At 36.5% G+C, this 12729-nt stretch overlaps 1 protein-coding gene across 2 annotated transcripts; it reads right to left on the reverse strand.

Annotated features, from left to right (window-relative positions):
• Positions 1–4445: 4445 nt before the first annotated feature.
• Positions 4446–6262, reverse strand: LOC106434029 (calcineurin B-like protein 10). Of its 2 annotated transcripts, none has more exons than XR_001286685.3 (9): positions 6059–6262; positions 5817–5988; positions 5634–5716; positions 5480–5530; positions 5288–5396; positions 5147–5199; positions 4985–5065; positions 4766–4862; positions 4446–4671 (listed from the first exon to the last, which is right to left on the reverse strand). XR_001286685.3 is itself a non-coding variant. In XM_013874866.3 (9 exons), exons 1-9 carry the CDS (start codon positions 6080–6082, stop codon positions 4617–4619), a joined length of 741 nt encoding a protein of 246 aa, XP_013730320.1. In that variant the 5' UTR covers positions 6083–6260; the 3' UTR covers positions 4446–4616. The 2 variants fall into 2 exon arrangements, 1 of the variants encoding a protein (XP_013730320.1); XM_013874866.3 differs by having other exon boundaries at positions 4766–4878; positions 6059–6260.
• Between the last annotated feature and the right edge of the window lie 6467 nt (positions 6263–12729).

Genomic DNA, 12729 nt, shown 5'->3' on the forward strand with positions numbered 1-12729 from the left:
ATTTGGCTATGCCTTCATGGAAGGTGGTAATGTTTTCCCCAATGTCAATTCCAGTCGTACATAAAGTAAATCCTATAAACTAATCACGGAAATATAAACCTAATCCAATGTCAACCCCAATCTTTCATAAACTAAACTCTAACCACTAATCACTAAACCCTACATAGAAATATAAACCCTAATCCAATGTGAACCCCAATATTTCATAAACTAAACCCAAAATTTTAAATGCAAGTAACATGCATTTCTATTTTCATTCTATATGATCATATAGAATAGAAAAGGTAACAAACAATATAACACAATACATATATACTGTTCAAATTTTGAAGTGTCTATGATTACATGGAAAGAGGTAATGCTTACACCAAATTTAGATTGATTGTAGCGAAAAGAAATGAAGATTGACGACATTAGAGAAAAGAGATAGAAGAGACAACATCATATGAATATCATTCTCATTCAACATCACATTGTATTCTTTTTTATTTGATGTCATAATAAATTTTATTCCATTTACGTTCAATATATTATTTCTCTTTACAAAATCATATACAGACTAATATAAAACACATGTATACACCAATACAAAACTCATATCAATATAACATGAAACAACAACGAACAAGATTGAACTCTCTCTTTTAAGCATCAAATGAAATATAACTTACTAAATAGTACATTATATACTAATAAACATGGCAAATAAGAGAAGAGACAAATTTGAAAGAAAGACAGTCTATTTCATTTCATAAAATAGTGTTGAAATACTATTACCCTTCCAATTCATCCATGACAAACCTGAAGAACAAAATGAAAATGAAGACACAAGTTAGTTTACAGGTTGGAAAGAAATGGCAGCATATGAGATAAGATACTAGTATATGAATTACTATATGCTTAGGTTAAATGTTTAATTGTGTCAATCCCAAATAACATATGCGAGTAAAAAAGTAACATATGCAATTAGAATTGTACCATCTGATATAATATAGAATTTATATATATGGAACAGAACATATGGTCAAATGGAATGGAAATCGAATAGTATATTAGTTCTGATACGATTCTTCAGAAATAGCAGAGGAATGTAATGACACGTAACCAGTCTCTAAAACTAAGATTTTTCATTTCAAATAGCACAGGCAAACTCCAATCATATGGCCCTAATTTTGCAACGAGAACGATGGTATGCAACATAAACGATGGTACATAGTTAGTAATTATAGGACCCTAATTCCGGAGAAGTTCCCAAAATCAAATGAAATAAGCAAAGGTGAAGAGAGTCTAAGAAAACATGGACAACTTACCGTAGTTCCAAAGATCGGAGACGAATCGAGTTGGTAAAATTGGAGAGGAGGGTCTGTTACTAACCGTCGCTGCAAATTTAACGCCGTCCGAGGTCGAAGGACGGCACAAGCAGAGAAAAGAACACAACTGGAATGGCAGTAAGAAGAAGATAGCAAAGCTTTTGAAATCAGGCAGAGGCGACAATGTGGAGCAAATCGGTGCCAGAGATTTGCCGACTTCTAAAAAGTTACCTAGAGAAGTAAAAAGGGAAAGATGTGAAGTCGAGTAAGTCACTATTTACTTTTGTGGGATTAATAATTAATTTTTTTCTTTTATATTTTTTGTAGGTTGTGTCGGTTGAGTGAAGGGGTATTACAATATTAATATGTATATGTAACGGCGTCTATAGGAATATTAGGAAATATGGCTAGTGGGTGAATTAGTGTTTTTTTTCATGGTTATAGGGCCTAATTTCTCTATATAAAAGAGGTTCTACCTATTAAAAAATAAAAATATTAGAAAAATGTGTGTCAGAGAAACTTCAACAAAAAAACTATGATACCCTTTCTACACAAATTACTTTTTGATTGGGTTACATTAAATTTTGACATTTAAAATTTAACTTTTAACTAAAATACATAAAAGTAATTAATATTGAAGTGGTCAGAAACCCTCGGTAACATACTCCCGGTTAACCATGCTCTAAGTAATTCTGACATCTATGATCTATGCTAGCAGAATGTTGTTCACCGAAATGGAAAACTGAGTCTGGCTCAAAAGACTTGAAAGACTCACCAAAGAACTCGAAGTCATAGATGTCCCCAACGTATAGCTCAATGGACTTCCCTGTCAAAGCCTTCCACTTCACATTGGTGGAGAAGAGAGGATTGCTTAAAACTGAAAAGATGGAAACTTGTTTAGAGTCAAGAGAGTTGGAGAAGAAGCTTCAAGACATTGAAGTTAAGAGTTGGTGAGATTTTGCTGAGAATCGGTCATGTAGCCCGAAAGGGCAGTATAGTAGCAATGTAGGACTTTCTTTGATACTCCACTGTCACTGATCGGCCAAACTAAATAGGTTGCTTCAAAAAAAAAAATTATGCATTTCCGAATTCAAAACCTAGATAACCATGGGTGAAGCCAGTAAGAGGAGAGATGGTGCACGTGCCCCCATAATTTTGTACGAAACAAGTGTGTTTCTTCACTAATTTTTATTTTTTTGATACTTTTTATGTAAAGTTATATGAATTAATAGATATTTATGAAAAATTCTCCTAAGCGCACCCATTATAATTTGACTCTGCTTTCTCCAGGCAACTATGCAGTAATTTCTTGATTCGCCCTAGTATATAACTCTAGTCGTACCTATGAACACCTAACTTTTAAGAACATTGGCTTGAAAATCACATGTATAACTGATATGAATGAATGTATTATCCAGTCAAGAGGAGATCATCATATAGAAATGTGTGTAATCATACCTTATTCAAATAGTTAACCAAATATGTTTTATTTCTATATTTGAATTAATCAACTATTTAATAATTATTATCTATATTTATTTCGTTTAATCTGTTCAACATCATATTTGTTTTATGATATTTTATATTTTAAATTCATTTATTATCGTATTTTACTATATTTTGATAATTTTTCGCTTTTTGTTTTTTTTCCATATTTTTCGTTAATATTGTATTTTTTACATTTGTTATATTAATTTATCACTTATAACTTTACATCTACATTGTATATATTTAAATTAACACACATACATATATACGATGATGATGAAGATGTTCACAATGACCAACCAATATAATGGTATATAAATTTTTTTTTACTATTATAGTTTTGCCTCTTCTCTTAAATTAATTTATATAAAAAGTTGAATATATTTCTGTTGGTATATTAATTATATTTTCATAAACATTTTATAATAAATTTTAAGATGTTTGCCTTGAGCTCCTAAAATGCGAGGTATGACATCCAACATGAATGCACATTTGAAAAGATCAAAATAAAATAGTAAACAGAGAGCTCATGTTTGTTGAACTTGTAAGAGCATGGTGTTTGTTAGACTCAATATTGGTCAATAAGTTAAATGGGCCAGCATCGGTTTGGGCCGTGCGGTGTAGAACAAGTAAGAGGCCCGTTACGAGCAGTTCGAAGAGAGACCGAAGGCCTGAAGATCGCGGAACGGTTGCGGGGATCCGGGCTCAATTCACTACAAAAGAAGATCGACGCATATGAAGAGGGACACGTTGAAAACCCTAGAGAGAGCTACACCCATACATCGATCTTGTTTTCACCTAGCTTTAAATCTTTTCCCTTATCGATCTCGTTTGTAACGTCGATCTCATTTCATTCATTGTATTCACCTTTATTTATCAATAAAATTCATCTTTGCCTACTGGAAACTGATTACATCGCTGTGTTCTAAAAATATCGTTGCCTACATCATTTTATCTTCCCTAGATTAAACTCCCGATCACTATCAAATACTTAGCGTAGATTTTAAGATCTACAGTGTTGGCTACTTGTAGGTTTTGTTGAGCTTGTTAGCGCATAGTGTGTTGTTCATCCAAATTGAGATTGAGACATTGACGGGAGTTTGTATGTGTTCTCAGGGAGCTCCACATCATCCATCGTTGCTGATGTCAGAAACATGGAACAAGCCTTAATCCCGAGAGTACGCTGCTTTCTCTGCCCCCATGGCTCTGCTCCGCCAAGTTCTGGCCAACCACATGTATATGATTAGATCATCCAAGATCAGTTGGGCCATTTGTTATTTTTTATGGTTTGAAAATATGAGTGTGAAAAATTAATGAAATGTGGAACATGCCGTGTGGACAATGTATATGGAGACAGGAAACTGGTGTGCACTCTCCTCCCAGATGAAGAACAAGTCGCAGCTGCAGTGTCAGCTTGACTTACATTAATGTCATAATCTGTTGTGTTCTAATTCATAGTGTTTTTATTATCTATCATACACTTTCTATTTCTTTCTCTCTATAATTGTAGATAAAAACTTTCATAATATTCATTCTTATCTTGAATCATTGGCCTCAATTCCATTTGCTCTTGTTTATCCCTTCCGATCTTTCCACACAATACATGTCTGAATCACTGGTCCATATGGCACCCATAGACACAAGATATAGTAGAAAAAAAATGCTTTATTATACTTTCAATGGATCAGTCTACAAATGTATGCATCAAAAGATAAAATTTTACTTACAGCTAACAATGATCACCAACTAATTTGGGAAAAAAAAATACAATAGAAAAACTGCTTTCATACGCAGGAAAAGATTGTAGGTGTTGTTGCCTCAGTCTTCAACCTCAGTGTTGAATATAAAACTTGGAAATGCCGTTGTCACATCCCTTCAAAATCCAAACAGATATGTTGATGATCATACAGCAAAAGGCTATCTTGGATTGAAGAGTTAATCTAACAAAGAGAAGAAGATTTGGTTACTTTAGGTAAGGAAGAGTCATATTCTTCAACAAGCTGGGATGCTTAAGCACATACACTCTCCATTCCTCCTTGCTTATTCTACCGTCTTTGTCAGAATCTGCATCAGCAAATGTCTAGCAAAAACAAATCAAATCTACTAACTGAATTTACCAAATATGATTACTCAAAACTAAAGAGAGAGAGAGAGAGAGAGAGAGTATTACAACCAAATACACTCACTTTATCAATAATCATGGTCAGAAGTTCATCTGACAGCATCATATCAGATTCCTTCAAAATAGCAGCCACCATTTGATGCACCTAAATACATTAACAACTTCAACTTGTTGTTACGTATCTAAAAAGACAGTCTCAAACTTGCAATAGCAGCAGATTATATACCTCTTCTCGCTCTATAAATCCGGTTTGTCTAAGATCATAGAGCCTAAATGCAACTGCCAAAGATTACAAACATATGTTTGAGACTCATCCATGGGCTAAAAAAGCTTTGCTGCATACTATGAGTAGGACACTGATCCTTACAGTCGATCTTCTCCTGGATTGGTGCAGAGGGATGAAACACAGTCAACACATGGATAAACTCCTCAAACTCTATAACCCCATTCTTCTTCTCATCGAACAAATCAAAAACCTACACAACAACCAAACATATTTTGCATCAAGAAACCATGAAAAAATTAAGACTATCAATGTCTGTCTAAAGAACACACTCACCCTATCAAGAAAGAGGTTTGGAGCTTGGAAAAGCGCTAATCGAAGCTCTTCCTACAAACAAAGGAACATCAATATTTCTCATAACCATCGGAGAAGACTGCTCAGCTCAAAACACTATGCTTTGAAAAGGCAATCACAGATAAAAAAAGATCACCTTGTGAATCAAACCATCATCAATAATTGAACAGCTCAGTTTCTTGAATAACTCATACAATGCTTCAACTTCATTCACTGAAACTGCAAATACACATTCAAACCCAAAGTTTCAAACTTTTGATCTCCAAAACAGAGAAGCTTGAAAACCCATTGATCAGAAGCATTGATCAAGAAAACCCACATTGAGATTCAAGGGCAAGACGAGTCAGATCCGGGTGCTGACATGTCTGAGTCCATCGGCGGCGACGGCAATCGAAGCATTGTCCGACGGTGGAGAAGAGGACATCAATAATGACAAAGAAAGGTACGAAGACGGCGCAGAGTTGCTCTCCAATTGTAAGAGAGCTTGATCTCTGTGATTTCAACAACAGGAAGATCAAGAAAAAGTTCAACAAATGGGTAATGTATTTCTGAGAAGCTTACAGAGGAAACTTTCGTCCAGTCCATTCGTCTTCGTCTTCGTCTTCGTCTTCGTCTTCCTCCGTTGATCTCGAAGATGGTGTTGAAATCACATCACACTCGCAAGGTTCGAAAATATATACGCGTGAGAGAGGGACCCGAGAGAGAGAGAGAGCCTTTGGTTTTGCGTCAGTTCCTCCTTTTTTTTTTTTTTTTGTCGATTCCCTCTGTTTTAAAAATATTTTAGATTTTATCACTTTCTAACCAATATTTCAATATAGATTTTGATTTAATTATACATAAAATTAAGATTTGTTTTTTTAAAACCTGTATTTACTAAGATATATATATTTAAAATTTTAGTATTAGATAGATTTTTATCTATTTTTTGGTTAAGATAATATTAAATCAACTTCTATAAAATAATAATTTTATACAAATCATGTATAATTTGATAGAAAAATCAACTTGTAAGTAGCATAAATTAATGTGTATGAATATGTAAACTTTATGCTAATGATAGAAATTCTCATAATCAACTTGTAAGTAGCATAAATTAATGTGTATAAATATTTTCATAATTTTGCACTTTAAACTAATTTTATCAAATTTTACTATTACTTTTGTAGATAAATAATAATCATGTATATTGAATCAACTTATATAAAATTTGTAATTATCCAAAAGTAAAACTAAATAGTATTTATAAAATTTGTAGATATTAAAAGGAAATCAATGGTATTAGGATAAAAATAATTATATTTTTAAAACAAAATTGCATAAAATTTTGAAGAATTTTTTTAGTAAAAAATTTGTATAACTATTAAAAATAAAATAAAATAATATTTAAAATTTTGTAAAATGTTGTTATATTTTATCATTATATTATTTATTTTATATTTAAATATATTTACTTTAATGATGATATATATAAATTATTAGCATATTCTAAAAGGTTTACCAAATATAAATAAACATTAAGCGTGATTGTTCATGTCACAATTAGTCATAAGGTATGTTATTATAATTAGTGTGACATGTCATTTTTAGTGAAAATAATTGTAAAAATGACATATAAACAAAATTTGAAAAACTATTTTTCAAATAATGTCTAGAGGATTGTGCATACATTAGAACTTTTTATAATTAATTAAAATGTATTTAATTTATATTCATTATTTATCATATTTATTTCTATTTTTAATTAATTTATATATTCATAAAGTAAAGTGGACAAATATTGTTTGTAACAATTATTTATTTTTATTTTTTGTAAAAAGTACTCTTGCTTAATTGGACCTCTGTGCAGATGTTTTGAGTATTAAAGCATATTCAATAGATCTCAAAATTATTGAATAATTGTAACAATTATTGCGCAGCTGTTTTCAGAAAACAATTATTTCGCAGCTGTGACCTAATTTTTATTATTGATCAAATCTTGTTTGAGAACATGTTGTGAGGTATCATACGTTTTCAGTTCAAATTTAATTGGCAATAATTTAAAGTATCTATACAGTTTTTGTTAGAACTTTGTTTCTTATTAAGACATGGATATGTTTTGGATAAGTATATTCTCAGATGTGCATAGCTATTGTAGTCTATGATGAATCACAGATAAGGTAAGAAAAGAAGATATGATAAGAAAGACACTCAAAGAAAAAGGCCAAACTTTTTAAATACTTTTTTTTGTAAAAGTTACATAAAACTTAATAAAAACAAATTTAATATACGTAAAAATGGATATGAGATGTGATGGCACAACACAAAGACATGAGTGGTTCTCAGAGAAGTAACAAGAAAAAAGTAATAACCCAGATGGATCACACTTCTCATGAGTTCTCCTTAAATGGCTAAAAGAAAAGATCTCACATTTTCTACGTTTTTTCCCTCTTTTTCTGATTTTTGTGATAGTTGAAACCAGCACGAGAAAGACACAACCAATTCTCTTATTATTTTGTTATCGAATTATATATTATGTAGCTCTTAAGAAAAACCCCAAAAACTACTAACAAAACTCTCCCAGGTACGATAACAGAGGAAAGTCGTTATCCCTTGGTTATTTAGCTCTACCTATCCTCCACCCTACATACTTTTTCCTTTTCTGTGTAACAAAAACCTGCAACCTCCTCTGTTTATTCAAATTGTTACCGCTTTCAGTAATATCCAAAGGATAATCCACTCTTCTGATCTATTGCCCACCGGGTTCTAGCCCTCGACTCCGGTCGACGGGTCCGCTGCTCCCTCCGGTATGACCTCCTCTCTTATCATGAAACTTTCGCTATATGGACAGGTTACATGTTTAAGCAAACAACTTTCTAGAACTCTAGTTTCTAAGAACTTTCCCGCTTTGCGGAGAACCCTTATCTCTTTCAAGCAAGATCAAATCTACAGCTACCACCATGGCTAGAAGACTAACCTCAACAGAAAAAGGAAAAGGCTTAGCAAATAATGCATCACCACCAAGGAGAGGTAGGGTTAGTGTACCTGATTTTGATAACTCAGAGCTGATAAAGAAGCATGAGCTCACTCTTATAGGAAGAGTTACCAACCCCAAGCATCAGCGAATGTGGTCCCTTATTCCTTTCCTCTCAGACCTGTGGAAATGCAACTCAAGACCTTTTGGTTCTGATCTGGGACAAGGAAGATTCCAGTTTCAATTTGCCTCAGCGGAAGATCTACAAAATGTCCTTGACAATAGGCCATATCATTTTGCCAAATGGATGCTCATCCTACAACAATGGGAACCTTCAGTCTCACCAAGATTCCCTTCTCAGATACCTTTTTGGGTCCAAGTTCAAGACTTACCTCTGCATCTTTGGAACCCATCCTTAGAAGCATTGCAGGTGATATTGGAACCTTTGAAAGTTGGGAAATTACTGCCTCCAAGGCAAGGTTCAGAGTACACATCAACGGCCTCCAACCCCTCGTTTTCAAGACTACTCTAGATTTCAAAAACGGTGATGAAGTCACCGTGGTTCTGGTCTATGAAAAGTTGGAAAAATTCTGCACAACATGCAAGAAACTTGATCATGAGTACAATGACTGTCCACAAAATCCAGGTCAAAACCCACAGGAGACAAAACATCAAAACGATCTTAAAACTAAGGCGGAAGAAATGGCAGATTACCGTAAAAATGGATCCAATCAGCATGCACAACACCCCAACCAAAGTGGAATCTCTCACCAAGCATCTGGGTTCATGAGGGATGCTAGAAGAGCTGACTATGGAACTCGCTCACATTCCTACCGTGATAATGAAAATAAGACTCGTTACGTGGCAAGTAAGAGAGCACATACTAATGAATCTTATTCAAGATCTCTAAACTACTACCCCCGACACTCCAACTCTGCGCAAGTCTCAAACTATAGACAAATTGGATCTCGGTGGGTAGAAACTGGCAGACGAGCACACTACTCAGGCACATCTCACCCTCCTGAGACAAACGCCCTTAGCCAGAGTCAAAAGAGACTGGATTGCTCCCGCGATGCAAATTCAGAACACCTTTCCTCTGCGCAAAGGCAGGAGAGACCGGTATCCCCTCAGCGTAGCACTCAATCTGACTATCAAAACACATCTAGAGTTCCGGTCCCTGAAGAAGCAATTAGAGAAGCTAGGGAGGAACTTCGCGAAGTAATGATCCAATATGTTAATGGAGCTGATCCTTCAGAGAGCGCTGCTCGAAGAGAAAGAATGAGATATGCTGAGGAAAATGGAGAAACAGAACAAGTGATCATGAATATGGCTATTGAGGCTACTGTTTCTGCTGAAGGAGCTCGGAGAACCGCGGAGACCCAGACCATCGTAGAAAGAATTCCCGCGCTATCTAGGCTGGGGTCACTGCATGATCAAGATAGAGTGGATGCGACTGAACCAGAGGGTGATAGAAGAATGTCTGATGTACAGACCTCTGCGGAAAGAATCTCTGTGTTATCTAGGTTGGGAGCTACTCAAGAGACGATTATCACTCCTGAGGCTGATACACCAAGAATAACAGTTAAAAAACGTCTAGGCAGACCCCCCCCTGAGTAGGAACCAACCTAAGCCCTTAGGAGTGAATACCGGTGTTAGTTCCAAGAAGAGAAAAGTCGCCCAAGTCAAGATATCTCCAAAAAGAAGAAGTTTTCCAACTTCATCTACTAGAGGTCCTGTTTCCAGTAGACCTACCAGTACCAGGAGAGGGGGCAGTGCAAACAATTCTCAGCCGACAGTACAGATTATTCCGGGCATTGCAAAGAGGAAGGTGGATTTTCAGAATCCGCCCGCTCCAATTCCTTAAAGATTGTGAGCTGGAACTGTCGGGGGTTGGGGAATCCCCAGACAGTCCAGAGACTTGGAGAGATCCACAAGAAATTCTCTCCTGACATTACATTCCTCACAGAGACAAAGAACTTCAACGACTTTGTTCTCCGTAAATGTGCATCGTTGGCTTATCCAAACTCCCATCTGGTACCTCCTACAGGGCACGGAGCTGGAGGCTTAGCCCTGCTCTGGAAACAAGGAATCAGTGTTACTATCTTATTCTCCTGTAAACACTACATTGATACCGAAATAATGTATGAGAATAAGAGTTTTTTCGCAACCTTTATTCACGCGGATACAGATTATATTGTGAGAAGACAAATGTGGGAGGAACTTACAGCTCTCACTCTTTCTCGTGACTCCCCCTGGTTCATTACTGGGGATTTCAACGATATACTTACCAACCAAGAAAAAGAAGGGGGCCGAGTTAGAGCAGAGGGGTCTTTTGTGGACTTTAGGACCTTCATGTCAGAGTGTGATCTCTATGATCTACCACACACAGGAGATTTTCTCTCCTGGAGAGGGGTATGAACAGAAGGAGTTGTGCGCTGTCGTCTGGACAGGGCAGTGGCAAACAGCCATTGGTTTGATATCTTTCATTCTGGAAGTGTTGAGTATCTAAATTATGAGGGTTCTGACCATAGGCCGATCTTAACCTGCTTCGATCTAACTAGGAAAAAAGGAAAAGGGCTGTTTAGATTTGATCGAAGACTCAGAGAAAACCCTGAAGTCAAAGCCTTAGTACAACAAATATGGAAGAAAGCAGGAAAAAAGTCAGTTCAAACAAAAATTGGCATGGTGAGATCAGCGCTGGTTCAGTGGAACAAGGAACAACAAAGGAACAGCAAGCTACTCATTAACAAGTGGAAAGAGGAGCTTGAGAAAGCAATGACAAGTACCTCAAATGATGATTCTCTGTTAAATAGGATAAACTCTGATCTTAAAGCGGCTTACCTTGCTGAGGAAGCTTTCTGGAAGCAGAGAAGCAGAAATTTGTGGCTGAGCCTAGGGGATAGAAACTCAGGATATTTTCATGCGGTAACTAAGGGGCGCAGAGCAATTAACAACCTCTCAGTCATGAAAAATGCAGAAGGGAACCCGGTATTTACAGAGAAGGAGATCACAGAAACGATAGTTGACTACTTCAAGAATCTGTTCATCTCCATACCGGGCCAAAGAAGACAGATAGTGAGAGAGGCGCTCACCAATAAAGTACCCCCTGAGATCAATCAAAAACTCATTACCATCCCACCAGCTTCTGAAATACACTTGGCGTTACTTGCTATTCATCCGGACAAAGCTCCTGGTCCGGATGGGTTCTCAGCAAGTTTCTTCCAAGCAAACTGGAGTACCGTTGGGCCAGACATTGTAGCTGAAATCCAAGAGTTTTTCTCTTCCGGTGTAATGCCGAGATCACTTAATCACACCCTAGTCAGATTAATACCCAAGAATACTGAGGCCAAATCAGTTGGAGATTATAGACCAATTGCGCTATGCAATGTCTATTACAAAATAATCTCTAAACTATTGGCCAACAGGTTCAAAACGCTACTTCCTGACTTGGTTTCTGAAAACCAATCTGCTTTTGTCCAAGGAAGAGCTATAACTGACAACATCCTCATCTCCCACGAGGTCCTTCATTTCCTAAAAACGTCAACAGCTTCTAAACGGTGCTCCATGGCAGTGAAAACTGATATGAGTAAGGCGTACGATCGCTTAGAATGGGATTTCATTGAAGAAGTTATGATCCACCTTGGCTTCCACGTAATCTGGATTGAGTGGATCATGCAATGTGTCAAAACCGTCTCCTACTCTTTTTTAATCAATGAATCTGAGCAAGGATGGGTCAAACCAGAGAGGGGCATTAGGCAAGGAGATCCGCTGTCTCCCTATATTTTCATTCTGTGCAGCGAAGTGCTCTCGGGTTTATGCAGGAAAGCACAGGAGGATAAAAAGCTCCAAGGCATCAAAGTGGCCACAAACAGTCCAAGAGTGAACCACCTGTTGTTTGCTGATGACACACTCTTCTTCTGTAGAACCAACAAACGGAGTGTAGCAACTCTCCAAAGAATTCTGGCCAGGTACGAACGGGCCTCGGGACAGAAGATCAACCAGTTGAAGTCGGGTATTACCTTCTCACATAAGACCCCGCAGACAATCCGAGATAGAGTGCAAGCGGAACTTCAGATCGTGAATGAGGGGGGCTCTGGGAAATATTTAGGCCTACCTGAGCACTTTGGAAGCAAGAAAAAGGATCTCTTCACCTCAATAGTTGATAAGATCAGACAACGAGCAAAAGGGTGGACTAACAGATTTTTATCCTCAGCGGGGAAGATAACTCTGTTGAAGAGTGTGCTATCTCCTATGCCTAACCACGCAATGCAAAGCTTTAAAC

The sequence above is a fragment of the Brassica napus genome, chromosome C3 (genome assembly GCF_020379485.1).
Source record: "Brassica napus cultivar Da-Ae chromosome C3, Da-Ae, whole genome shotgun sequence".
NCBI lineage: Eukaryota > Viridiplantae > Streptophyta > Magnoliopsida > Brassicales > Brassicaceae > Brassica > Brassica napus.

What these genes read in the sequence shown, in the direction of transcription:
- LOC106434029 (XM_013874866.3), bottom strand. Translation starts at nt 6,082, where the DNA reads ATGGACTGGACGAAAGTTTCCTCT. An exon ending in ACTGGACGAAAGTTTCCTCT is followed by an intron (nt 5,989 to 6,058) that starts GTAAGCTTCTCA and finishes TTGAAATCACAG; the next exon opens with AGATCAAGCTCTCTTACAAT. An exon ending in TCTTGCCCTTGAATCTCAAT is followed by an intron (nt 5,717 to 5,816) that starts GTGGGTTTTCTT and finishes GTGTATTTGCAG; the next exon opens with TTTCAGTGAATGAAGTTGAA.